At 38.9% G+C, this 26,955-nt stretch overlaps 1 protein-coding gene across 1 annotated transcript in view; it reads right to left on the minus strand.

The window, feature by feature from the left end:
* Positions 1 to 26,955, minus strand: part of c2cd3 (C2 domain containing 3 centriole elongation regulator) — a 160,901-nt gene that overhangs the window by 22,316 nt on the left and 111,630 nt on the right. The window contains exons 27-32 of the mRNA XM_073044032.1: positions 26,331 to 26,533; positions 16,571 to 16,701; positions 15,008 to 15,169; positions 12,937 to 13,151; positions 8,492 to 9,530; positions 7,277 to 7,385 (exon numbers count right to left, since the gene is read on the minus strand). Coding sequence (XP_072900133.1) covers positions 7,277 to 7,385; positions 8,492 to 9,530; positions 12,937 to 13,151; positions 15,008 to 15,169; positions 16,571 to 16,701; positions 26,331 to 26,533 — 1,859 coding nt within the window. The remainder of the gene's footprint in view (positions 1 to 7,276; positions 7,386 to 8,491; positions 9,531 to 12,936; positions 13,152 to 15,007; positions 15,170 to 16,570; positions 16,702 to 26,330; positions 26,534 to 26,955) is intronic.

Below are 26,955 nucleotides of genomic sequence, written 5' to 3' on the forward strand. Positions count from 1 at the left end.
GGGCAGATACTTGGCAGATGACGTTTAATATGAATAAGTGTGAGGTTATCCACTTTGGGAGTAAGAACAGGAAGGCAGATTATTATCTGAACGGTGTAGAGTTAGGTAAGGGAGAAATACAAAGAGATCTAGGAGTCCTTGTTCATCAGTCACTGAAGGTGAATGAGCAAGTGCAGCAGGCAGTGAAGAAGGCTAATGGAATGTTGGCCTTTATTACAAAGGGAATTGAGTACAAGAGCAAGGAAATCCTCTTGCATTTGTACAGGGCCCTGGTGAGACCACACCTGGAGTATTGTGTACAGTTTTGGTCTCCAGGGTTAAGGAAGGACATCCTGGCTGTAGAGGAAGTGTAGCGTAGATTCACAAGGTTAATTCCTGGGATGTCTGGACTGTCTTACGCAGAGAGGTTAGAGAGACTGGGCTTGTACATGCTGGAATTAAGGAGATTGAGAGGTGATCTGATTGCAACATATAAGATTATTAAGGGATTGGACAAGATAGAGGCAGGAAATATGTTCCAGATGCTGGGAGAGTCCAGTACCAGAAGGCATGGTTTGAGAATTAGGGGTAGGTCATTTAGGACAGAGTTAAGGAAAAACTTCTTCTCCCAGAGAGTTGTGGGGGTCTGGAATGCACTGCCTTGGAAGACAGTGGAGGCCAATTCTCTGGATGCTTTCAAGAAGGAGCTAGATAGGTATCTTATGGATAGGGGAATCAAGGGATATGGGGACAAGGCAGGAATCGGGTATTGATAGTAGATGATCAGCCATGATCTCAGAATGGCGGTGCAGGCTCGAAGGGCCGAATAGTCTACTTCTGCACCTATTGTCTATTGTCTGTCTAAAATAGTCAGTCTTTTTCTCAACAAAACTATAAAAGTTTATTTACACAACAATTACACAAAGGACAAAATACAATATACAAGACAGTGAATAAATTCAAATTCAAAAGTGATTACCACTGTCTATAAAACAGTCAATTCCCTGGGGGCTCACTGCTCTCAGAAATTCGCCACTGTACTGATTGTGACAGCATGCTCCCTCTCCAAGGAAAGCTGGGCATGAATGCATCCTAACAAGAGGGGCAGGCAGTCAGCCCTGGCAAAGCCCTCGACTTTCGGCCACCTAGACACATAAATGGCCATCTTGGACAGGCCTAGAAGCAAGCTCATTAGTAGATACTCCTCCCAACCCTTCCCCTTTCATACTGAGTGCCTGTAATATAAGGAGTGCTGGGGCGGAAGTGCAACTGTAACTTGAGCAACAGCCCCTGCAGATACTCAAACAGGGAATGCAACCTCTCAGATTCCATATAAGCACTGTACAGTGACTCCTCCCGGCCACAGAATGGACAGGTGGATGGGGTGCCAGTGAACCTGCTTGTCGACCTGTTGCATGGTACTGCCCTATTCAACATCTTCCATCCCAGGTCTAAAAGCTCATTATCCACTCAAAAGAGCACTGACAATTATTTTTGGATTATTATATCTACAACTTACTGATCATGCTAACAAACAGTGAGCTCTAGATTTAATAATTTTTATACAGGGGTTCCCTGAGACCTGAAATTTATTTCAGGACAATAAGGTTGTGAAAGGTTATTTTAGAGCTTCAAAGTATTTACATTGTCAGTGTTTCAGTTACAACACTGTTACAAATTGTAACAATAAACACCAATCATCTTCCTAGCTGTTTGCTTCATTCCTTCCCCTCCAAGTTTCACTCCCAATCAGTTCCCCTCCACCACCACTCTCCTCTGCCTAGCAGAACCTGTCCTCACTCTAAATAGTTTCTCCTTTGGGCACCCCCCCCCCCCACCACTTCCTTCAAACAAAAGGGATAGCCATGGGCACTCAAATGGGTTCTAGCTATGCCTACCTGTTTATTGGCTTTGTTGAACAGTCTATGTTCCAAGCCCACACTGGTGACCATCCTCCACTTTTCCTACGCTACATCTATGACTGCATTGGTGCTGCTTCCTGCACCCGTGCTGAACTCGTTGATTTCATCCACTTTGCCTCCAACTTCCAACCTGCCCTCAAATTCACCTGGTCCATTTCCGACACTTCCCTTCCCTTTCTCAATCTCACTGTCTCTATCTCCAGAGACAGCTTATCCACCGATGTCCATTATAAACCAATGGACTCTCTCAGCTATGTGGACTATACCTTGTCCCACCCTGCTACTTGTAAAAACACCATCCCCTTCTCACAGTTCCTGGCTCTGTCACATCTGTTCTCAGGATGCAGCTTTTCATTCTAGAACAAAGGAGACGTCTTCCTTTTTCAAAGTAAGGGGCTTCCCTTCTTCCACCATCAACACTGCCCTCGACCGTATCTCTTTCATTTCATGCATATCTATTCTTACTCCATCCTCCTGCCACACTACCAGGGATAGGGTTCCTCTTGTCCTCAGTTACCATCCCACCAGCCTCCGTGTCCAACACATAATCCTCCGAAACTTCCGCCAGCTCCAACTGGATCCCACCACTGAACACATCTTTCCCTCCCCCCACTTTCTGCTTTCCGTTGGGATCGCTCCCTACATGACTCCCTTATCCATTTGTTCCTCCCCACTGACCTCCTTCCTGACACGTCACCTGCCCCTACACCTCCTCCCTCACTGCCATTCAGGGCCCCAAACAGTCCTTTCAGGTGAAGTAATACTTCACCTGTGAGTCTGTTGGGGGTCATACACTGTGCTCGGTGCTCCGGGTGTGGCATCTTGTATATCGGTGAGACCCGACGTAGACTGGGAGACCACTCTGCCAAGCATCTACACTCCATCCACCAGAACAAGTGGGATCTCCTTGTGGGCACCCATTTCAATTCCACTTCCCATTCCAATATGTCTATCCATGGCCTCCTCCACTGTCGGAATAAGGCCACACTTAGGTTGGAGGAGTAATACCTTATATTCCATTTGAGTAGCCTCCAACCTGATGGCATGAACATAGATTTCTCAAATTTCTAGTAATACCTCCATCCTGTTCCCCCCCCCCCCCCACCTTCACCAATTCCCATTCCCTTGAACCCTTTCTCATGTCATCCCCTTGCCCACCCATTCCCTTACTCTGGTGCTCCTCTCTTCCCCTTCTTTCTTCCATGAACTTCTGTCTCTTTAACCAATCAACTTCCTAGCTCTTTGCTTCATCCCTCTCCTTCCAAGTTTCACCTATCGCCTGGCATTTCTCTCTACCCTCCTCCCCACCTTTCAAATCTATTTCTCAGCTTTTTTACTCCAGACCTGCTGAGGTCCTCCAGCATTTTGTATATGTTGCTCGGATTTCCAGCATCTGCAGATTTTCTCATTTGACATTTGTAATAAAGACAGATGAGAAGAAGTTTAAGATTTTCTTTGTTGCATTGAATTTGATTATACCCTTCAATTAATAAATAAAATCAAAAGTACGTGATCTTTCAGTTTTCATTCTAAATATTCATAGAATGCATGTTACAAATAAAAACATTTGAAGTGCTACACAGTTTTCGCTCCTTGTAAAAATTTCCTGCTCCGAGCAATGGTTGGTCTGTGCAACTGTACAAAAAAATAGTTGGAATGCTGACCACAACCAACTCTTTCCTGGCTTTGCTGCCATCTAAAAATTTTAATATGTTCTATTTTTTAATCTCAGTTGTTTTGCTGTTTTACTGTTGCATGCCTCCAATGAACTCACAGTTGCACCTGCAAACGGCTGAGAGGAGCCCACATAAATGCCATTATCTGATTTTACTGTAAAACAGACACCCTTACAGTTCAGGTTTGTTTACACCAACTGTAGCACTGATGATGACTCAGATCAGCTAATAAATCAGAAATAAATGATCACATCTTCCCTGTCTCGGAAATGTCCCTAGCATTGTAAGTTGAATTTAGTTTGCCAGGTACATATCATAAGACTAAGTGTTTACAACATATTTGAAACTACATGTTCTGCTTGTTCAAGTGATCTCATAATGAGGTGATTGCAACAGGCAGCCTTCAGGGCAGCCAGAATGAAGTAAACAGGATTGATGGGACACTGTGTGTCAGAACATTGTAATATAAAACCAGTTATGTAAGGATAGTTGATAATCTTTCTCCGTAACAGAAGAAGGCCCAGGAGGCATAAAATGATAGGCTATTTTTGAGCACTTCTTTAGTTTACTCTTGAAAACATGTTTTCTAATCCCTTATACTCTCATGTTTATTTCTGCAAGAGGAAATATCCAAATGGAAATTTAAAAATAAATACTTTGCTGGAGAACAACAGTTTAAATTTAGTAATATTTTCCCAAATCTTTGTAAGATTGGTGGAATAAGAGAAACCTGTTTCTGCTTCTGAAAAATAATGTAAAGGGAAAGAACCTTTAGGTCATTCAAAGTTATGTACACAACTGATGTCTTGAGCATTTCAATACACACTGGATTCTGGTTCATTGGTCCACTGGTTAATTGTGGCAGCTGCTTATTGGGAACAACACTTAAAGAACAAAAACTAATTGAGAAAATAGTCCCTTTATGTATTTAGTATGCCACAATGCTTAATTGGGACCGAAGACTGTTGCCGAACAGCTTCTAACTAGCATCAGTTGCATGAACTTGTGTGGCCATTAGTAGATTCTACACTGTGTTTAAAGTGAACAGTTTTTCCAATAGTGTCAGTTGCAGGTGTTTGTGTTAAAAAGAAACTGTGATTTATGGCACTGATAGTTGGCGAGAAAATGGCAGTAAGACAATTCAAAACTGTTTCGCTCACTGCAGTTTCAAACATTCCAGCTTGGAGATGCTAGAAACAACTGAGAGTGAAAATGAAACAATTTCACTACTTCAACAAGTTAGGATCTAAGAAGAATTTAAAGGTATCGAGAATCATAGAAACATAGAAAACCTACAGCACAATACAGGCCCTTTGGCCCACAAAGCTGTGTCGAACATGTCCCTACCTTAGAAATTACCTAGAGTTGCCCATAGCTCTCTATTTTTCTAAGCTCTATGTACCAGTCTAGGAGTCTCTTAAAAGACCCTATCATATCCGCTTGAATTATCTTGAATGTTACGACGAAAATGAAGATTTTGAGGATGCAATCGCCGAAAACATTGCATGAAGGCAGTCTTATTATCTGCACTAATTTTGTTTATTTACAGTCAATCAAAAGAAAATGGCAGCATGTTGGTTGTCTGTCGTATCTGACGATAACAATGAAACCTGGGCAGGAAGGTATTAAAGTGGAAAAGCCATTACACTGGTACAGTCCACTCTTGCAACCTCTGGGTCCAGTGCTATGAGTAGAAACAGAGGTCTTCCTTGGTTGCTGTGGATAACCATGACTTTTTCTGTGCTTTATCAGTCCTTTGCACTCCACGAAGCGTTGTGGAATTTCCCATTCTGCCGGAACTGACTTCACATGCTAGGATAGGGACGTCACTATTTCACAAGGGTATAAGGCCTGCTGCTCTCATCACCTGGTTTACCCTGCCTGTTGAAGTGGTGTACTGGGATGTGGCCGCTGTTGTGTACAAAAAGCTACTTGGAGCTACAGGTGAGAGCTGAGTGTCTGGTGGCAACGAAAGGTAATTGAGCTGCCCCAGAATGGACATGACAAGCTTCTTCACCAGAGGTGCTACCCCTTGCTGCACACTACATACATGACGGCATACACTGGATGAATTGCTCCATTAATAACTATTTGGAACTAATACCCTGTTTTATAGTACTGTAATAGCATTAATAGAGTTCTAATTCTGTATTTCAGTTAAATGGCAGCTTTCTTTAAGACCTTTTTAACTATTTCCATAAAACTTCAGCTAATTGTGGCAGCTACTTGATTGAGCCAAAATGTCCAACTCCCGATGTGTCCCAATTAACCAGAATCCACTGTATTTGATCGTCACTATGAAGAAAACTATGCAATCTCCTGAGAGAGCCAATTAGATGAATAAAAATATAGAGAATTCCTCTCTGATCTCTTTAGGTAATTAAAACTAGCCCAACAGACTACTTTTATTCTGTTTTGTCAACATGTTTGTCAAAATACATTTAACCTGCTTGAAAGAACCATACCATCATGTACAAAACAAAGATTACTGCAACACAATGGCAAAACAGTAAAGATTAAGATATATAGCAAAACTCCATTAATCTGACATGCTAATGATTTTGATGGTGCCAGACTAGTTGCTTTTCTGCACTATTAGATGCTATTTTTTATTAATATTCTAATTTTAATTCATTTTTGAAAACAATATTGCTCAGTAAGATAACACAGTTGCTAGTTAACCCAGATAAGTTTCAAACAAGTCTATCGGGATCCTGAGGACTTGTGGAAACTGTGTGGTGGTTTCTTTCGAACTTATAGTCTTTTAACATCTTTGGACTATTTTTACTGTGCCCATGGTCTGTTTTTTTTTAATCAATTATGGTATTGTCTGCACTGTTGTAACTATATGTTAACTATAACTATATGTAACTATGTGGTTTTGTGTAGGTCTTGTAGCTTTAGTTTTTGGTTTGTTGGGTGGTAGAGTTGGTCTCTTGACTTGGTGTGTCTGGGTAGTCTTGTTTTGTCTGGAGGGTTTGGAGTTCCTTTCCGGGGGACACGCTAAGATGGTAGCGCGATATTAATACGCAGCAGCCTCTCCGGACTCTGGATTTGGGGATTACCAAACATTATGTGGATTTTCTGGTGTAGTTTGTTTTGTCATGTGCTTTTGTGATATCATTCTGGAGAACGTTGTTTCATTTTTTAAACTGCATTGCATTTGTGGTTTCTAAATGACAATAAACTGAAACTGAACTGAAAAAAAAAACACCAAACACAGTAAGGAGGATAGGGCTTCAGATATCTCATTAGTATTTATCAAAAATATTGCAGACATTAGACATCTGAAATAAAAACTGTATGTTTACATGAGTATGTGACTAGAGTTTCCTAATCCAAACTAGCCAATGACATTTTCTTTTTTTTTCCTGTGACAGCCTGTTATGTTCTATTGTTGACTGAAATGTACAATCACCAGTTGTTTAATTAGGATTTTGAATAACAGTATATATGTTGCCTATTACTATTTGAAAACAGTTTCAACAAATGGATGTGCTTCTGATTATTAGTCAGGTATATGAGAGAATGATAATTCTTGGGGACGTTAAAATGAACTTGTTCTTATACAATCTAATTTATAAACCAGGGAAACCCTCCTTAATTACATATGAAGTTTTAAATGCATAAAAAAACTTAAAATATTACAAAGCATTCTTTGAGCAGCACAACCAATGTAAAGGAAAAATTAAAACTTACTGGATTTGTTGTTGGTGTATGGAATGACCGTGGAACATTTAACATTCTCATTGAAGCTTCTAAATGACTTGGTGGAAGAAAAAAGTTTGGAATTATAACTGGATCTGGTCTGCATAAAATTGTTAAAGATTATTAACATCAATGAACTTCATAAGTACAGTTTCTTCACAGCAGCCACCTTCAGTTTGCCCATAGCTATATAACTAAATGAAATTGAACTGAATGTGTAACATGATCCTTTGCATCCATTTCCAACAATTCAAGTTACTCATGAATATCAGAAATTAGATATAAAGGTGGCAAGCAAATATGTTAAAATAGTTTGTATCCAGGTAATCAATTACAATGAATCAGGGAAGAAAAAGATGTGACACCATGAAATTTTATCCAGTAAAACTTCCTTCACAACTAAAAAAAAGTACTCACAATGACTTGTACCATATAAAATAGCAACATTATCAAACAAACTCTGACTATGAGATATGATTTGTTCCATACAGTCATCAACACCTTTCTCTTTCCACTTTAAACCTATGCCTCTAGTTTTGAACTCCCCTACCCTGGGGAAATAGATTTTGGCTATTCACTTTATCTGTGCCTTTCATAATTTTATAAGCCTCTTTAAAGTCACCCCTCAACCTCCTGTGCTTCAGGGAAAAGAAAATCCTAGCCTATTCATTTTTTTCCTTACAATCTAAGCTCTTCAGTCCCAGTAATATCCTTGTAAATATTGGTTTGCATCCCTTCCAGTTTAATGGCATCAATATAGTAGGGTAACTCGAACTGCACACAGTACCTCAACAGTGATCTTACTAACGTCTTGTACAGCTGTAATGTCCCAACTTCTGTACTCAGTGTTCTGACCAACAAAGGAAAATCTGTCAGACTCCATCTTCTTTACCATCACCACTTTCAAGGAACTATGCACTTGCACCTGCTCTTGCCCCCAGATCTCTCTGTTTACAACATTCTTTATCTTATAAAAAAAAATCACTTCACAAAAAAAACTTAATCAACATTAATCTAATGTATTAAGCAATGGCCAACTTAATAAACAAACATTTCAGAAAATGCTTTGTTTAATAAATCAATTGCATTGAAGACCTAAAATAATCGTAGTCCAGAAAAGAAGGCTTTCCCTGGAATACATCAGGAATCAATGCATTTCTAAGTAAAAGTTGACCTTACAAGCATTACCAAATATGCAAAGGATACAATTGGTCTGAAAATTTATCTCCTTCAGTGTCTGTTTCAGCAGTTCCCTTGTGTTTTCTGTGAACACCCTCTCCACCAGCTTCTAAAACCTGTGGCTCTTCATTGCTGTCTTCGTTACAGGATACTTGGTTCTCTTCGTTTTCAAGTTCTTTTGTTTTATTACCATGGCAATAGTCTTCATGAATATTTTTTATTCTAAGATCTGTTTCGTCCTTATCCATTGGCAAAAATGTTCTGCTGGAGAAAATGTCAAATCTTGTAAAGTCTTTATTTTCTCGTGTCAGCTCTGCTTCACCACTGTTTGAGAAAAATGTGTCGCGATCATCAGAGAACTGACTTTCTTGTAACTTTAGATCTAAGCCACATTCACTTTGGAGAATTAAATTCTCATTTAACATATCAAGTTCTGTTACTTCATTTACTGAAGACTTTTCTGTACGAGGGGACTCAGAAGCTGCGATACTGCTAGGTAACTTGTAATTTTCATTTTGCAGTACTTCAGTAAACATCTCATCATCCACACTAATGGAAACCACTTCTTGTTCATTAGCCACACTTCCATTTCCAGTTGGTTCTGATGTTTTTCTTTTATCTTCATACTTATGCTTATTATCTTCTTCTAAATCTGACAAAATACTAGACCAAGGGCTAGTTCTGTCCGTCATAACAGTCACGTCATTTAAGATTTTTGGCTGTATCACATCTTCTTCATATTCTTCTTCACTAAATCCGTCACTTGCATAATGGTTTTGCTGGTGCTCAACTTCTACATTGTACTCGTTATTTTGGTCATTTATATTGCCTTTATCAAAAACTTCATTATGTTTATAATGTCCCAAATCTAAATTTGCTGGTGCACAGAAATGAGGAAGGTGGATCTTCATGTTCTTTCTCTCTGGTGGTTGTGTATTAAGTAAATCTTGTTGTTTCCCATTTTCTGATTGCTGTGGTGAATCTTCTGCTATTTCCTCTTCATCTTCAATGTCCTGTGCAGAGGGTCTCTGATCAGCAATATCAGCTTTGTTTCTCTGCAAACCAGCTAGATTATGAAATATAAGCATGGATATGAAATGGAAATAATTAAGTATTTTCAAGAATCATTTAGTATTTATCAAATAAATGAGTATCAGTGGCGCCTAGAATTAGATTATACCTAGATCTAGTAAGCGAAAAAGCTAAAAAATTACCTTAACCATAGCAATGTGAATACATACACTGGGCACCAAGAGAAGAGACAGGATGATAGTGTTACAGATGCCTTACCCATAAGTAATATTACAGAGTTAGTTCCTCTATATGGCCAGTTACCTCTCAAACAGAAATGGCATGCAAACAGAACTTTAATTACTGTATTCAGTAAAGGAAACTACTTAAAGCAGTTTTGAATAAAGTAAGTACCAATATTTCAAATGTAATGTGGTAATTTAGATATGATGCGGCACACATTACATTGAGGATATGGGATCTTGCTCAGTAAGGAAATCTAAGACATTAACACAGGTCTGTAAAATGTTGGCCAAAATATGTAATACTTCAAATTCTTTAGGAGTGGAGGGGAAAGAAGTCAAACAAATAAGACTGGAGGACATCATACACTATGCTACCACCATGAATAAGGAACAGCTACAGACATCCCTTAATAACTGGAGACCAATTCTCTTTGCAGATGTGTAATGCAGTAGGAGTGCAAGAAAGGGGGAAAAGGAAAAAAAAAATTAAAGAATTGAAAGTGTATACATAGAAGCTCTTCCAGTTAAAATAATTAATTTTTGAAATAATTGTGTGTACAAATGATAGGTTTATATATTTAATTTTGAAAGTACGCACTTGCTTCGTTGATATCATAAGAGATGGATGAAGCATCCAAAGTCTGAAAATTATCTTAATTTCTTTGATTGTAACTTGAACATGTGCTAATAAATATATTGACCAAAGATATTCGGAAACTACAAATGATTTAACTGCATTCCTTATAGCCAATATATCATAATGGCCAGAACCTGCAGTTAGCAGTAGAGTTACAGCACTTCCCTAACCATGGAAGTTTCACAAATAGATCTTTGTGGACTGAAACTTTTTACTTAATGTCTGCTACTGCCAGAGATTAGTGCCGAGGCTTACATACAGATGTAATGTCATGAATCAGATTAAAAATACTAACTTATTTTCACGAGTATCCTTAATTAACCTTTTAAGCATTATGAAGGGTGCCTGATAAACATAAAATAAATTCCTTGCATTTTGGAATACTGATGTCAGTAATCTTCATACCACAACCAAAACTTAGCTTTTCAGGGCCAAATATTTTGCTCAGCATCAATATAGAATGCCATTAGAAATATAGGAAATAAGCCCTAAGACACTCAAGGCTGCTTCAGCAATGGATGATGTAAACTTTGCTTAGGCTCCACTTTCCTACCTGCACCTTGTAAAGTTCAACCCCAAAAGGCTGAAAATGAAACCATCCTAGCAACGAACATTTTCAATAATTCATCCTTCACAGCTCTCCATGGTAGTGAAAATTAAGATTTATGCACTATAAACAAGAAATTCCTCCTCATCTTAGTCTTAAGCACGCATTCCCTTATTCTGTCGTAGGCCCTCTCCCCACCTTATTCTACATTTCACTATGAAGGGAACCATCCTTCGTTAAGCCCTCAGAATTTTATATGATAGGGAAAGAAATCAGAGACATTTGAACTGTTTTAAAGTGCTTTGCAGTGGTATCAGCTTGTGAAAGTTCATGTCAGTGAAAAATATACAAGATTGAATGTACTGAAGAAAAACAGTAGTGTTTTTGTAATTAATACCACAGAAATCAGGGCAAGCATACACAGCCACAGGCACTGCAATTTTTTATTAGTTTAATGATAAGTCAAAGTTAAATCATTAAAAGATGGTATTGGATGAATCTGTATTGGATTGCTTCAGATTGGCTAAATGATTAATATAAGACCTTACTACCATAAGAAATAGGAACAGAATTAGGCCATTTAGCTCACCGAGTCTGGTGAGTCTGGTCCACCAGTTCCTCACGCCTGATCATTTTCCCTCTCAACCTCATTCCGCTGACTTCTCCACAAGAATACCACAGGTTCACCACTCTGGCTGAAGAAAATTCCTCATCTCTGTTCTAAATGGATACCCTCTAATCTGAGGCTGCACCCTTTGGTCTTAGGCTCCCCCACTATAGGAAACATTTTCTCCACATCCAGTCTATCTAGGCCTTTCAACATTCCTTTCTTGGGGTCCAGCACCAACCTGATTTTCCCAATCTATTTACATATTGAAATCCCCCGTAACTATTGTAAAATTGCCCTTTTGCCATGTATTTTCTGTCTCCTTTTGTAACTTGTAGACCAAATTTAGCAGTCTCTACATAACTGATCCCCTAGTGGGCTCAACCACTAAAAAGCCATCTAAAAGCTGCTCTAAAAAGCCATCTCATAGACATTCTAGAAATTTCTCCCTCTTCAAATACAGCACCAACCTGATATTCCCAATCTACTTGCATATTGAAATCCCCCATGACCATTGTAACATTCATTGCCTTTTTGATATTTTCTATCTGCTGTTGTAATTTGTAGATCATATCCTTACTACTGTTTGGGGGTCTGTATGTAACTCCCATCAGGGTCTTTTTACCCTTGCAGTTCTTAGCTCTACCCACAATGATTCAACGTTTTCCAACCCTATGTCACCTCCTTCTAATGATCTGATTTCATTTTGTACGAACAGAGCCAATGCACCCTCCCTGCCTACCTGCCTGTCCTTTCGACACAATGTGCATCCTTGGACGTTAAGCTCCCAGCTATAATCTTCTTTCAGCTATGAATCAATGATGCCCACAATGTTATACTGTGCTACAAGTTCATCAACTTTCTTCTGCATACCGCGCGCATTCAAATATAACACCTTCAGTCCTACACACACCCTTTTCAATTTTGTCCGCCTTTTACATTGCAACTCATCCTGTTGACTGCAATCTTGCCCCATCATTAATTAGCCTTATCATCAAATTAGTGTACAAATGGACAGATGACTTTTAAGCCATTACCCTAGAATAAGGATATGTAAGTCAACTTTGATTACACAGTAAAGGCTAATTCCTCTTCACTGCATGTACATTTCTATTTGTTAGAAAATAATATTTTGTTGCTCAAGATTTTTTTACTGGTGTTTGGTCTTCTAAAGACCTGTTGCTAATTGTGAAATTTCATTGACTAGATTTGTTAGCCTTATGTGAAGTAAGAGGCATAATGAGGATATATTATTCATAATTCTCATGTTTATTTTAGTGTTCAGAACATTTAGGTGCATAGAAAATTGCAGTAAATTTAGATTTAAATCAGAAACTTGAAACTGATTAAAACTTAAAATCTCTGAAATTAGTTTGCAAATAATGAAAAATAAAGAATAAACAAAAGAAAGGTCCTTTTACTCACCACTAATGACATTGCGATATTTGTGGACCTGTTCATTTGAAATGTCCAAAAGATGCTGTTCATTATCAATGCTATTTGGTGATCCATGGTGAAAATTTGTATTAGCAACATTTGCCCTTTGTTGTGGGATGGTACTAGTCATATGCGCAAATGGAGTTGAAGACAGCTTCTGACTGAAATATTTTTGTATATCATCCAGCTCATTGAGATTCTTCCTACACATCAAAATAAAAATAATATGAACACACACTATTTCAAACGTACTGGAAAATGGCTTTAAATGATTATATTACCAGGCCATCACCTAATAATTTGCAAGTACTTATAATTGCTTTCCCTTGGTGTTTCAATTTAACAGATAATAAAACAATAGAGAGAAATAGGGACTGGCCAGAAATGTGAAGTTGGGGTTGCTAATCAGCCACTGTATTACTGAATTACTCACTGAAACCATTTGTTATGGTCACTTTTAATATAAGTGAGGAAAGAAAACAATTACAAAGGCTTACCATTTTTCCAAACAGTAATAGAGTTTAATACTGTTAATTGTCTTCTGAAATGCTGATCAATGTAATGGGGAACAAATAAGTAATCATTTTCCTACTAAAATATACCAGAACCCAAGAGTTAGACCTACTATTACACCCAATAAAACACTACATAATTGTGCAAGCATTCTTGCAATCTGATGGTAATTAACCTAAAAACACAATTCCTGTGTTTGGAATTTCTAGATCACTTTGCCTGTTTTTAAATAAAGATTTCAAAGTTTAATTCTACGTATAAAACGGTAATTAAAGGCCAAAATGTTTTTATTTCAGTCTTGATTGACACTTTTTTTTACATATGCTAAGAAAATTAACAGGAAATTTCAGGTGGTTGAAGGATAAACTCCACTTAGATGCAAAATGGCATCAAATGATAATAATGATTGGGATTCCAATATGGAAAAACCAATATATGAGTTACAACAAATGGCCTCCATCTGTCCATAAATGGAGATGGTTACATTTCCTGTATGAGTATTTTGATGCAAATCAGCATCAAAATGAAAGTTTGTAAATATGCACCATCTGTGTTTATTTTAAGTTATAGGAACAGAAGTAGGCCATTTGGCCCATCAAGTTTTGAATACAAGAAATTCTAACAGTGGTGCCATCAGTCTAGAGCAATGGCTAAGCATATTTAACATACTGAATATTCAGAGGTACATACCTTGGTAATTTTATTTATTTTTATTTTATTTTATTTAGAGATACATTACAGTAACAGGCTCTTCTGGTCAACAAGCCCCTGCTACCTGATTTAACCTAAGTGACTATTACACACATATAAAATGCTTGAGGAACTCAGCAGGTCAAGCAGCATCTATGCACAGAAATAACCAGTCAATATTTCGGGCCGAGACTCTTTGTCAGTCCTGATGAAGGGTCTTGGCCTGAAACATCGACTGTTTAGTCTTCTCCACAGATGTTGCCTGACCTGCTGAGTTCCTCAAGCATTTTATGTGTTGCTCTGGATTTCCAACACCAGCAGAATCTCTTGTGTTTATCATGTGACCAATTAACTTACTAAATAGCACACCTTTGGAATGTGGGAAGAAACTGTAACACTTGGAAGAAATCCATGTGGTCATGGGGAAAACATACAAACCCCTTATAGACAGTGACGGAATTGAATGTAGATTGCTAGTGCTGTAGTAGTGTTATGCTAACGTTATTGTTGGGAACATCAAGAGTGAATCACTAGAAGAGAACTGGAATGAGATAGCTTCCTACATGGGACTGCACCTTTCTTGTGGTCATTGTGTTAATGTAAATGGTTAGTGGACCGAATTTTATAGTTCTACCAAGAGAATGAATAAAGAGTAAAATTTAACTTAATACTTAATGTAATTTAAAGAAGGCTCATTCCCTGAACATGTTGAACAGATAAAAGCAAGATTCAATTGTAGTTTTAGAGTAACTAGTAAAAACATGACACATAACATAATTACACTTTAAATAAATACAAATGTAATATGTATATGATATATTATTTGTACGTGCAATATATATTAATAAACTGTTACCTTAGAGCACTAAAAAGTACAGCCCGTGAAGTTTGTGGCAGAGATTCCATGTTCCCAGCACTTTGCATGTTGTACTCCATCTGTTGCAAGGACTGGTGAAACCTACGGACATTTTCCATATGCTCCCCATGGCGTGAGCCTTGGACGTCCATGTTGAGTGACCTGTTCAAATGTAGGAAAGGGCATTTCAATCATAATTTGCACTGTAAAAAATCTAAAGTATTTGTAATAACAAAGATAAAAAAGAGACAACCTTTTCTTTCAAGCAAATTTATGAAACACAGGAAAAAAGGACAAAAACCAGATAAACTGTCTCATTCAGCATTTTTTATTATAGAAACAATACAGCCTACATGCATCCTCAGTTCACCTTCAGTTATGCATAGAGTGGAAAAAAAGAATAACAGTAATCCGATTTTAGATAATCTCTGAGTATCTCAGTAGGTACACACCTTACTGAGAGAAGGCAGGAGAATAAGACTGAGAAAAAATCATGACTGAACTGTAGAGGAAACTTGATGGGTTGAATGGGGTTGGGTTCATTACTGTCATAGGTACCAAAGTAAAGTGAAAAGCTTATCTTACATACTATTCATACAAATCAGTACACTACACAGTGCACTGAGGAGGTAAAAGGTAAAGCAAGAAAATACAGAATAAAATGTAGCAGCTACAGAGAAAGTGCAATGCAGGGAGACAATTGGTTGGAAGATCATAACGTTGTAGATTGTCAGGTTCAAGAGCCCATCTCTGATTCAGAAAATAATGCAATAGTTTTGTAACAGCGGGGCAGAAGCTGCCTTTGAGCTTGGTGGTACATACTTTCAGGCTTTTGTATAATCTGCCAGGTGGGAGAGGGGTGAGAGAATGTCTGGGGCAGGTGGGGTCTTTTATTATGCTGGCTGTTTCACTGAGGCTGCGAAACATATAGACAGTACATGGAGGGGAGGATGGTTTCTGTAATGTGGTGAGCTGTTTCCACAATTCTCGGTAGTTCCTTGCATCACAGACAGAGCAGTTGACCTACTAATCCATGATGGTCTAATTCTGTTCTAGTACCATATGCTATTATGGCAAATGTGGGTATCTTTAATGTAATTGTGTGTGTGTGTGTGTGTGTGTGTGTGTGTGTGTGTGTGTGTGTGTGTGTGTGTGTGTGTGTGTGTGTGTGTGTGTGTGTGTGTGTGTGTGTGTGTGTGTGTGTGTGTGTGTGTGTGTGTGTGTGTGTGTGTGTGTGTGTATGTATATATATGCATCCCCTCAATGAGTTTGGTCCCTGTATTTAATATATCAAGAATTTTTCCACTTGCAAAATTACAGTTGTCTGAAAAAAAGACAATATACAAATAAGCTAGCAAGGTATCTTGGTTATATATTGATACCATCAATAATTTAATCACTAATCTATAAAGAAATTCAGAGGTTACCACATTTCTATTGGCATCGAAAGGTACATACATGATGAAATGTTTATTCTTTAATTCCATTAACCCCTCATGTCAACATTTTCTCAACATTGTTGAGTTTCTAGAATTATAAAGCTGTGAAAACATTATTCCATACCTGTCACTGGCTGGGAAAGCATCAGGATTCCAAGATGTACTGATGACTTGTTCTGAATATTTGGAGATGTGACTAGGGAATGAGTTATACTTGGCACTGGTCTTATACAACAATGGTTCCACGGTAGCAGCCTATAAAGTTAAATATTATAGTAAGTAATACGATTAAATTTCTTTTTGGTTTCTCAGTTACACTGGGAAAACTAAGATGATGCTTCTATAAGTTAAAAATGACTTTGTATTCCATCCTCATGGCTTATTTCTCATCACAACAGAGCACAGTCAATTTTTGCAGTTATTCTGGATGATATGCACTTGAGTAATTAAGGTTTTGTCAAGCAGTACTGGAAACAGGGTCAGACAAGTGCAATTCATTAGAGTCTCTCTTACATCCTTGGCAGATAATGCTATTTTTAAATTGTTTAAAGTTTAATGCTTTTCATAACTGCGCCAGAATATTTATCACCATTTAACAAACAGAAGAGAGATATACAAAGATGGGAGTCTGGATGTTAATGCAAATACATTCAGCCCTCTGTATCCGCGGGATCCTCATCAGCGGATTCAACCAACTGCGGATCAAAAATATTCGAAAAAAAATCACAGCAAGTTCCTAAAAGCAAAACTTGAATTTGCCACGCGCCGAGCACTATGCTGAATCCACACGAATGAAGTGATGTGTAGGCATACCCTGCTGTAGCCTCCTGCCGTTTCACAGGTCTTCACTCTCTCTTCAGCACTCGTTGTTCGAGCATTGTTTGCCTTGCATCTCATTTGTTCGCTACTTGTGTTGTGAGCGAGAGGAAGGAGTTTAAGGCTAGTAAGGGATGGTTGACTAGCTATGTAAAGCACTACAGCCTCAAGAACTTAAAAGTCACCGGAGAATAGGCTTCGGTTGTTGCCAAGGCAGCATCAGCGTTCCCAGAAAAGCTACGATGGCTGCATCTGTACTGAACATGTACAGACATTTTTTCTTGTCATTATTTGCTAAACAATACAGTATAACAACTATCTGCATAGCATTTACATTGTATTAGGTATTATAAGTAATCTAGAGATGATTTAAAGTATATGGGAGGATGAGCGTAGGTTATATGCAAATACTACGCCATTTTATATTCGGAACTTGAGCATCCATGGAATTTGGTATCCGCGGGGGTCCTGGAACCAAACCCCTGTGGATACCGAGGGACGACTGTATTTGCAGCTATACAGAATGGAATAGGATACAAGGGTGTAAATTAATAAAGCTCAAAACACAGTATTACATGAAAGTATTATATTTGATGATTAAAAATTACAGCTGGAACTTTATTTACTTCCCACAAATCATACTGCAGCTATTCTATTCTGACAGCACTTCCCAAAATATGACCTTGACTAACAGTCAAGAAAAGCAGGCACATTGGATCACTCCCAATACAATTATCTTTCCAAGTCCCAAACCATTTTGACTTGGAAATGTATCACTGATACTTTCTGTTTTGCTATGTCTACATCCTGAGACTCCCTATTCACTGCATTGTGGGTTCACCTTAATCTGAATGACTGTAGTGGTTGAAAGTGGTAGAACACTACCAACTTATCATGGTCAATTAGAGACCGGCATTAACATATCCATCCTTTCAAAGAACTAGAATGGAAGTTATGCTTACTTCCTGAGATCAATATCTCAGGTATAATAAAACTAAAGAAGACAAAAGAGATTGTAGGTGTTGGAATCTAAAACAAAAAAACAGAACACTGGAAGAAATTAGTAGGTCAAGCAACATATGTGGAGACAAATGTTGTAATTCAATGAATGGTGTCAAGATTCTACATCAGGACTTATGGGGAACAGGAAAGAATGCTAGTACATAGCAGTGTGAAGGAGGGTGGAACAGAGGCTGATAGATGAAAGAAAGAGCCAGTAAGAAAAGGTAGGAGAGATGAGCAAAGGTAGAATGAACCCAATGAACACTACCTCACTATTTTCTCCCTTTTTGCACTACTTATTTAATTTTTATATAGAAATACACTTCTTATTGTAATTTATAGTTTTTGTTATGTATTATAATATACTGGTATCACAAAACAACACATTTCACAACATACGCCAGTGATATTACACCTGATTCTGATTCGGAAGACAGGTAAACAGGTGAGTGTGTGTTGGAGAGCTCTGGGGGGAGGTGTGGATTATATGAAATTGTAAAATTCAATGTTCACACCATTAGGTTACAAGCTACCCAAGGTAATGTTGTTCTTTGAATTTGTTTTTGGCCTTTCCATAGAAAGGGAGAAGGCTAAGGACAGACAGGTTGGTGTAGAAACGGTATGGAGACTTAAAATGACATGCAAGTGTAAGATCGGGATGGTCACTGCAGACTGAGTGCTCCACAGAACAGTTGCCTAGTCTATGCCTTTTCTCAGCAATGCCAAACAGTCCATAACAGACCAAGGAATCCTGAAGGAAGCAGTCTCTGTGGATGGGAATGAGGTTCGGGGTAGGATTGCTTTGGAAGTGGTGGAAATGGCAGGGGATGATGTATTGGATGTGGATGGTGATGGTATTAAACGCAAGGAGAAAGGAACTCTATTGTTGATCTAGATGGGGAGGCAGTGGGGGCCCAGAGCAGATATGCAGGAACTACATGTTATGACTCAAACAGCTATGACTAACTCGAAGTCATGCTTCTAGAATGAGCTGTAATTTAAAATACAGCTGACTAGCAAAGGTACAAAGGTAACCACTTTACAGCAGGAAGCATGAGTTCAAACTTACAGACAGTAAAGTCACACAAATATCAAAGAGGCAATGAACAGATAATGTTTTACTGACCATGCTTGAAAGACGTATATTGGCTACTAAATCATGGAGGACTTTTCTGCCTTCCTTTAAAATAGAGTCACGAAATCTTTTCATCCACCTACACTTCACTTAATCATCCCCTAAAATACACCAACTTCAGCAGAATGGCATTTCTTCAACACTGCAGTGGAACATGAGCCCTGATCAGACAGTCATGATTGTGAATCGTATTCGAGCTTTCCAACAGAGAAGAAGTTACTGCTAAACTTAGGGTGACATATTATTAGCATGTAAAATCCAATAATAAATTGTGTACCGTACAATAGTATGCAATTTTATCAATGCTACAATCCAAACATATTAATGCCACATCAGTTCCCACAAATCATTTTTCAAAGTAATTGTGACAAATTGGCAAAAATATGAAATATAATGTATAATTTCATAACTATAAATTATCTATAATTTGTAGTAAGTAATAAAGCTACGGAATGCAGAAATTACCAACATGGAAAAATCTGCAGATGGTGGAAATTTAAATGAACACACACAAAATGCTGGAGGAACTCAATCCTGATGAAGGGTCTCGGTCCAAAACAACAACTGTTTACTCTTTTCTACAGACGCTGCCTGGCCTATTGAGTTCCTCCAACACTTTGTGTGTGTTGATTTGAATACAGGAAGTAGTCATGCAGGCAAAAGGATGTCAAATAGGATTCAATCTAAAGAACTGTGAAGTATGCATTTGGACAGGAAAACTGGACAAGAAAACACACAAAATAAGGGAAAGGAAATCAGACCTTCTAAAAGACTAGAAGGACACTTAAGTCCACATGGCATACTTCTTTTTCAGGACTCAACCAAATTATGTTGGTACTGTTAGACCACAGCTATAGTACTGATCATTACAGAATACATGAATGGATCTCATATTTGTCTATCAGGAAAGATTAAATTGGCTGAGGTTGTTTTCTTTGGGACAGAGGAAATTGTGGGAAGATTTCACGAGTTTATTAACATTCTGAGAGCAACTAGGAAGGATCCACTTTTCTTAGCAGTAGGCAAGAGGCAAGAATGGGGGACTATGAAGTCAATGGTCACATGATTAGTGGAGAATAAGCTTTTTTTTAACCCGTTGTTGGTGGGGTGGGGGAATGTTTGTGGTTTGTTTGTTAACTGCATAAAAGGTATTGATGAGTGTTTGAATTGCCACGACAATGAATTAAGAGCTAGAAAGTGGGATTAGAAAGTGGGCTTAAGTCTCATCCTGTACTACAGATTCCTACAATTATAAAAAAGTCCTAATTAACTTCAATGATAAAATCTAACAACACCCTTGTATCCGTGGTAGTTATAATATTATGATAGAACTAATAGGTTTTTAGCAAGGCTAATACTGTGAAACAAATAAAACTGAAAGGTTAGGAAAATTGTACATTTCAGAAGGGCAGAAAAGTAAATACAGTCGGCCTTCCTTATCCGCGGATTCCATATGCACGGATTCAACCAACTGCGGATTGGGAAAACCCAGAAGTTCTCTCTCCAGCACTCGTTGCTTCAGCATGTACAGACTATTTTTTCTTGTCATTATTCCCTAAACTATACAGTATAACAACTATTTACATAGCATTTACATTGTATTAGGTATTATAAGTAATCTAGAAATGACTTAAAAGTCCCCGGGTTATGAATGAGTTCTGTTCCTGAGTCCGTCTTTAAGTCGGATTTGAAGTCAGAACAGGTACATCCGGTATTATTTAGCATCAGTTAGCCAAACGTTTTTCTTAGTATATAGTACATATTTTACCTTTCTATGCATATAAAACACTTAAGAAACATACGTATTTCAATAATCAAACCACTGCGTTGCTTAGTAATAATTGTAGTTTTCATCGGGCAGGGCCTTTCATATGCTCCATTAAAATTGTTCTGATCGTTGACCGACTGTAGCCTAACGCTTTTCCAATGACCGACGGTGTTTCTCCTCTTTCCAATCACTTTATTATTTCCACCTTATTTTCAATCGCGATCGTGATTATTTTCATGAACAGAAACTCGGCGGATTCAGAGCTGCGTCGCCAGGTCCTAATGTCCACTGCACAGAGACATGTTAAATAAAGTCCGGGGTTCCGCTGGGTCCTAAAGACCACCGCACTGATACATGATAAATAAGGGACTTGAACATCTGCGAATTTTGGCATCCGTGGGGGGGGGGGGGGGGTCCCGGAACCAAACCCCTGCGGATAAGGAGGGCCGACTGTAATGCCATATAGAAGACAACACTTTGAAAGGATATTAAGTATAGTAAAGATTAAAGGTAGACAAGAAAAAGATAAATAAAAATACAAATTAAATTAGGTGAGAGTGATTTATTTCCACTTCCTTTAACTTTGAAACTATAAAAGTGATAGTCTTCCATTTGAATAATTTTAAACAAGTAGCTGACCAACTTTCAGTGATGATATACAGTTACTGACAATGATATCGAGGAAGAAACCAAAGACTAAATATTAGTTTCAGTCTAGGAAATTTTTTCAAGCTTATCAAACAATACATCAGAACTGAGCAGATATTCCAAAAGTAGCATATGTTAATATTCTCAAAGAGATCTTCCTGAAATTAACCATATACATAAAGTTCCCTTGCTTTTCTGAGAGTAAACGGGGTGCTTCCTCAGATATTTTCAACTAAGGTTATGGAAAGGGTTTCAGATCTCAAAAGATTAGGTCTGTCATTCAATGGGCTTCATGAATAAGTAAATTTAATAAATAAAAATAAAAATTATCTATTTACAAATAATAACCCACTGGAAAATAAATCAATTTTTAGCATAATGGTTAAAATCTTTCTTAGAAGCACATTACTTAATCTAAACTTCTAAATCAGCAATTCCCAATGGGGGTAATACTGCCCCCAAGGGGGTGGTTACGTGTTCCAAGCGGCCATTAGGGGAAATAGAAGTCGTCGGGGGATGTTCAAGATTTTGGGGGGGGGGGGGGGTGGCAATCAGTAAACCTGCCAACCCCAAGGATTCCTCAAGGTGCAAAAAGTTAAAAACTAATATTAACAGAGAATCAATCTATGATGAGCTCAAAATGTATATTGAAGATAAAAGTATTCAGATTAAAAATATGATTTCTTGTGCATAATTTTCCATACCGGAAAAAAAATTCCAAGTCTGTCTGCAATTCATTGTGTAATTCACCGTCAACATCTCGCAGCCAGAAACCTCTGCCAGCGACATTTTTCAAGCATGACTCTTGTAAAATCCTGCTATCAACAAAATTAAACCTCATCCATTAAATAGCAGAATATTTCATCAGTTATGCCAAGATAACAATGAAGAGTTTGAATGCTTGCTTCTTCACACTGAAGTGCATTAGCTGTCAAAAGGCTACTGCTTAAAACATTTCTTTGATCTTTTTGACACTATGGTTGAATTTTTCTCAAAGTCGACAAAGAGCTCGGAAAACAAGACTGAACTTCTATGTGGAGAAGCACTGTCGACGTTTCGGGCCGAGACGACGAAGGGTCTCAGCCCGAAACGTCGACAGTGCTTCTTCCTATAGATGCTGCCTGGCCTGCTGCATTCCACCAGCATTTTGTGTGTGTTGCTTGAATTTCCAGCATCTGCAGATTTCCTCGTGTTCTAAGTGGAGATGTGGCATACCCAGCCGATCTGTGGGCAGAGGGATCCTAAAGCCCCTCCACTTCAGTCTGATCAGCAGCCTTGGATCTTCTCCAAAGACCAGGAAATTGACAAGATGAACATTCAAAATGTGAAACTGTAGGGTGAGAATTTCAATCTAATCCAGGCAAAAAGTGCAGTGTCCACTTTTATCGGAAAATGGAAATATATAAGCAAAACATTGGGAGAAGAATGTTCTCACAGTATCCCTGCACGGAAAGTATGGCACTCTCTTTCCCAGACAGTGATTTGGAAGAGTACTGCTTACACCTGCAGTCATTGAAGATGGATTTTCAGAATTGATTCAAGAATTTGACTGATCTGGAAATTCCAGACTGGGTAATTAACCCATTTCTTTGCAAAGAAGAATAGGAAAAGAGGATGCAAGTAGAAATTATCGAAATTCAGAATGATGCAGAAGCAAAAATGCTTGCCTTTGTGGTATGTGGCTACATTATCATACAAAGTTTCCTGGTCTTTGGAGAAGATCCAAGGCTGCTGGTCAGACTGAAGTGGAGGGGCTTTAGGATCCCTCTGCCCACCATCCTACTAGCTAATGTTCAAGCCATAGAGAACAAGGTGGATGATCTTAAAGGGAGACATATCTACTGCAGGGAGATGCAGAACTGCTGTATATTCTGTTTCACAGAGACCTGGCTCTCCCCTGCCACCCCCAACTGTGCCATCCGACCAGAGGGTTTTTCGATCCATCGGGTGGACCGCACGGCGTCTTCGGGCAAGACGAAGGGAGGTGGAGTCTGACTACTGATCAACACTGCATGGCGCTCGGACACAGTGGCACTGACAAGCTCCTGCAGTCCGGACCTGGAACATCTGTCGGTGAAGTGTCGTCCCCATTATCTGCCACGGGAATTCACCTTGGTCATACTGACAGCGGTCTACATTCCCCCCCAGGCGGACGTGGAGTGTGCTGTGAATACACTGTATGCCAACATCAGTGAACTTGAGACCAGGTATCTGGAGGCTTTGCTCATTACGGCCGGGGACTTTAACCAGGCCAACCTCAGAAAAGCGCTGCCAAAGTTATACCAACATGTCTCCTGCTCCACTAGAGGCCCGAATATACTTGACCACTGCTACACAGCAGTCAAAGATGCCTACCGGACCTGGTGGCATCAAGATTCATCATCACCGAGGAAGATGTTAGAAGAGCCTTCCTGAAGATAAATCCAAAGAAGGTGACGGGCCCAGATAGCGTCCCAGGATGGCTTTTCCGGGCCTGTGCAAGCAAGCTAGCTGGAGTGTTTGCTGACATCTTCAACTGCTCCCTGCTGCAGTCTAAGATCCCCTGGTGTTTTAACAATAATTCAAGCAACAATAATCCCAGTGCCGAAGAAAAACAAGGTGGCATGCCTGAATGACTACTGACCTGTGGCTCTAACATCAATTCCTAAGAAGTGCTTCGAGCAATTGGTTATGGAACACATCAACCATAACCTACCGGTCAACCTCAACACTTTGCAATTCGCCTACCAGAGCAACAGGTCAACGGCAGATGCTATCTCTCTACCACTACATTCCTCCTTAGAACACCTGGAGAATAAAGACGCATATGTAAGGCTCCTTTTCATTGACTACAGCTCTGCCTTTAATACCATCATTCCAAATAATCTGATTCCTAAGCTCCGGAACCTGGGTCTTAGCACTCGGATCTGCAGCTGGATCTTCCAACTTCCTCACAGACAGGACCCAGGCTGTAAAAATAGGGGACAAGCTCTCCTCTACAATCACTCTGAGCACTGGTGCCCCACAAAGCTGTGTACTCAGCCCCCTGCTGTACTCACTGTACACCCATGATTGTCTAGCCAAGTTTCCATCAAATTCAATATATAAGTTTGCTGATGACACCACAATTGTAGGCCGTATCTTGGGTAATGATGAGTCTGAGTACAGAGAGGAAATTAAGAACCTGGTGGCATGGTGCGAAGACAATAACCTATCCCTCAACGTCAGCAAGACCGAGGAATTGGTTGTTGACTTCAGAAGGAGTAGCGGACCGCACAACCCCATCTATATCGGTGGTGCGCAGGTGGAACAAGTCAAAAGCTTTAAGTTCCTCGGGGTGAATATCACAAATGACCTGACTTGGTCTAACCAAGCAGAGTCCACTGCCAAGAAGGCCCACCAATGCCTTTACTTCCTGAGAAAGCTGAAGAAATTTGGCCTGTCCCCTAAAACCCTCATTAATTTTTATAGGTGCATCGTAGAAAGCATTCTTCTAGGGTGCATCACAACCTGGTATGGAAGTTGTCCTGTCCAAGACCGGAAGAAGCTGCAGAAGATCGTGAACATAGCCCAGCACATCACACAAACCAATCTTCCATCCTTGGACTCACATTACAATGCACGCTGTCAGAGCAGTGCTGCCAGGATAATCAAGGACATGACCCACCCAGCCAACACACTTTTTGTCCCTCTTCCCTCCCGGAGAAGGTTCAGGAGCATGAAGATTCGTACGGCCAGATTTGGGAACAGCTTCTTTCCAACTGTGATAAGACTGCTGAACAGATCCTGACCCGGATCTGGGCCGTACCTTCCAAATATCCGGACCTGACTTGCACTACCTTACTTTCCCTTTTCTATTTTCTACTTATGATTTATAATTTAATTTTTTATTATATTTAATTCGATTTGTACTTCAGGGAGCGTGAAGCACAGAATCAAATATCACTGTGATGATTGTACGCTCTAGTATCAATTGTTTGGTGACAATAAAGTAAGTAAGAAAGATCCAAACTGATCTTCATTGCATTTCCATCCTCCTACCTCGTTGAAAAAGGCTTCAGTGCAGTGAACCACATACTCACAAAAAACAGAAACTGCTTTGATATTGTTACACCTAGGGACTTAAGGTTTTTGCTGTCACAACTTGAACCAGATATTTCAACTCTTGCTGAAAACCATCAAATTCAAGGATCATAGTGATATTGCAGCTGCTGTACAGCACACTGGTACTGTGTAAGCTAGGTTGAAAGACAAATAAAAATTTAAAGCAGAATCATTTACTATTGTTAGTATATGGTAGACATGTTTTTACACTATGGTGGTGCCAGAAAGTATATCGAGCCTAACAGGGGCGTTGCCAAGTATGAAAGTGCTTAGGCTAAAAAAGGCTGGGAAACACTGTTCTAAACAGCATTGAGAACTTCACAAAATTGAATTCACACAAACAGACTGATGAAACCTTTCTGTTTAGTCATATCCCTTTATAGCTTTAGTGTCAAAGCAGTACATTTTACTCTGTCATTAAAAATAACTTACAACACTTGCTGGCTGTTTTCGTGCCAGGGTCCATCGCTTTTCTCTCAGGTGACAGATATTCTCCATTGGAGTAACTGCCACCTTAAGTTGTCCTTGGCACTGGCCACTAAAGTCAGTGATATTATACCAGCCACAAATAGACATAAATCCAGATAATAAAGGAGAAAGATCCACGGATGCAAATCCTATAACTCGGTCAATATCTAGGACACAGAAAAAAAACATTTTTACGCGTTTGATAAATGTGATAGTACTGTGAAAGAGGTTTTCTGAGTATGTAAAATATAACAAATCTAAATAGATCTTAACAGATCTGAACTTACAAAGAGACTTTACCATTGATTGCTATGGTTCAAGTCTGAGTTCATCAACTTGAATGTCACTCAACCAGTGACCTTTTTTTTTCCATCAAATACTATGAAGGTTATCAAAAATTTCAGGAGGATCTTGATCAACTGAGTAAGTGGGCCGAGGAATGGCAAATGGAGATTCATTTGGATAAACATGAAGTGCTTCATCTCAGAAAATCAAATCCAGGTAGGACTTTCACAGTGAATGGTAACATCCTGGAGAGTGTTATGGAACAAAGGGACCTATGAAGTACAAGAATATGGTTCACTGAAAG

Source organism: Hemitrygon akajei, chromosome 4, assembly GCF_048418815.1.
Source record: "Hemitrygon akajei chromosome 4, sHemAka1.3, whole genome shotgun sequence".
Taxonomy (NCBI): Eukaryota; Metazoa; Chordata; class Chondrichthyes; order Myliobatiformes; family Dasyatidae; genus Hemitrygon; species Hemitrygon akajei.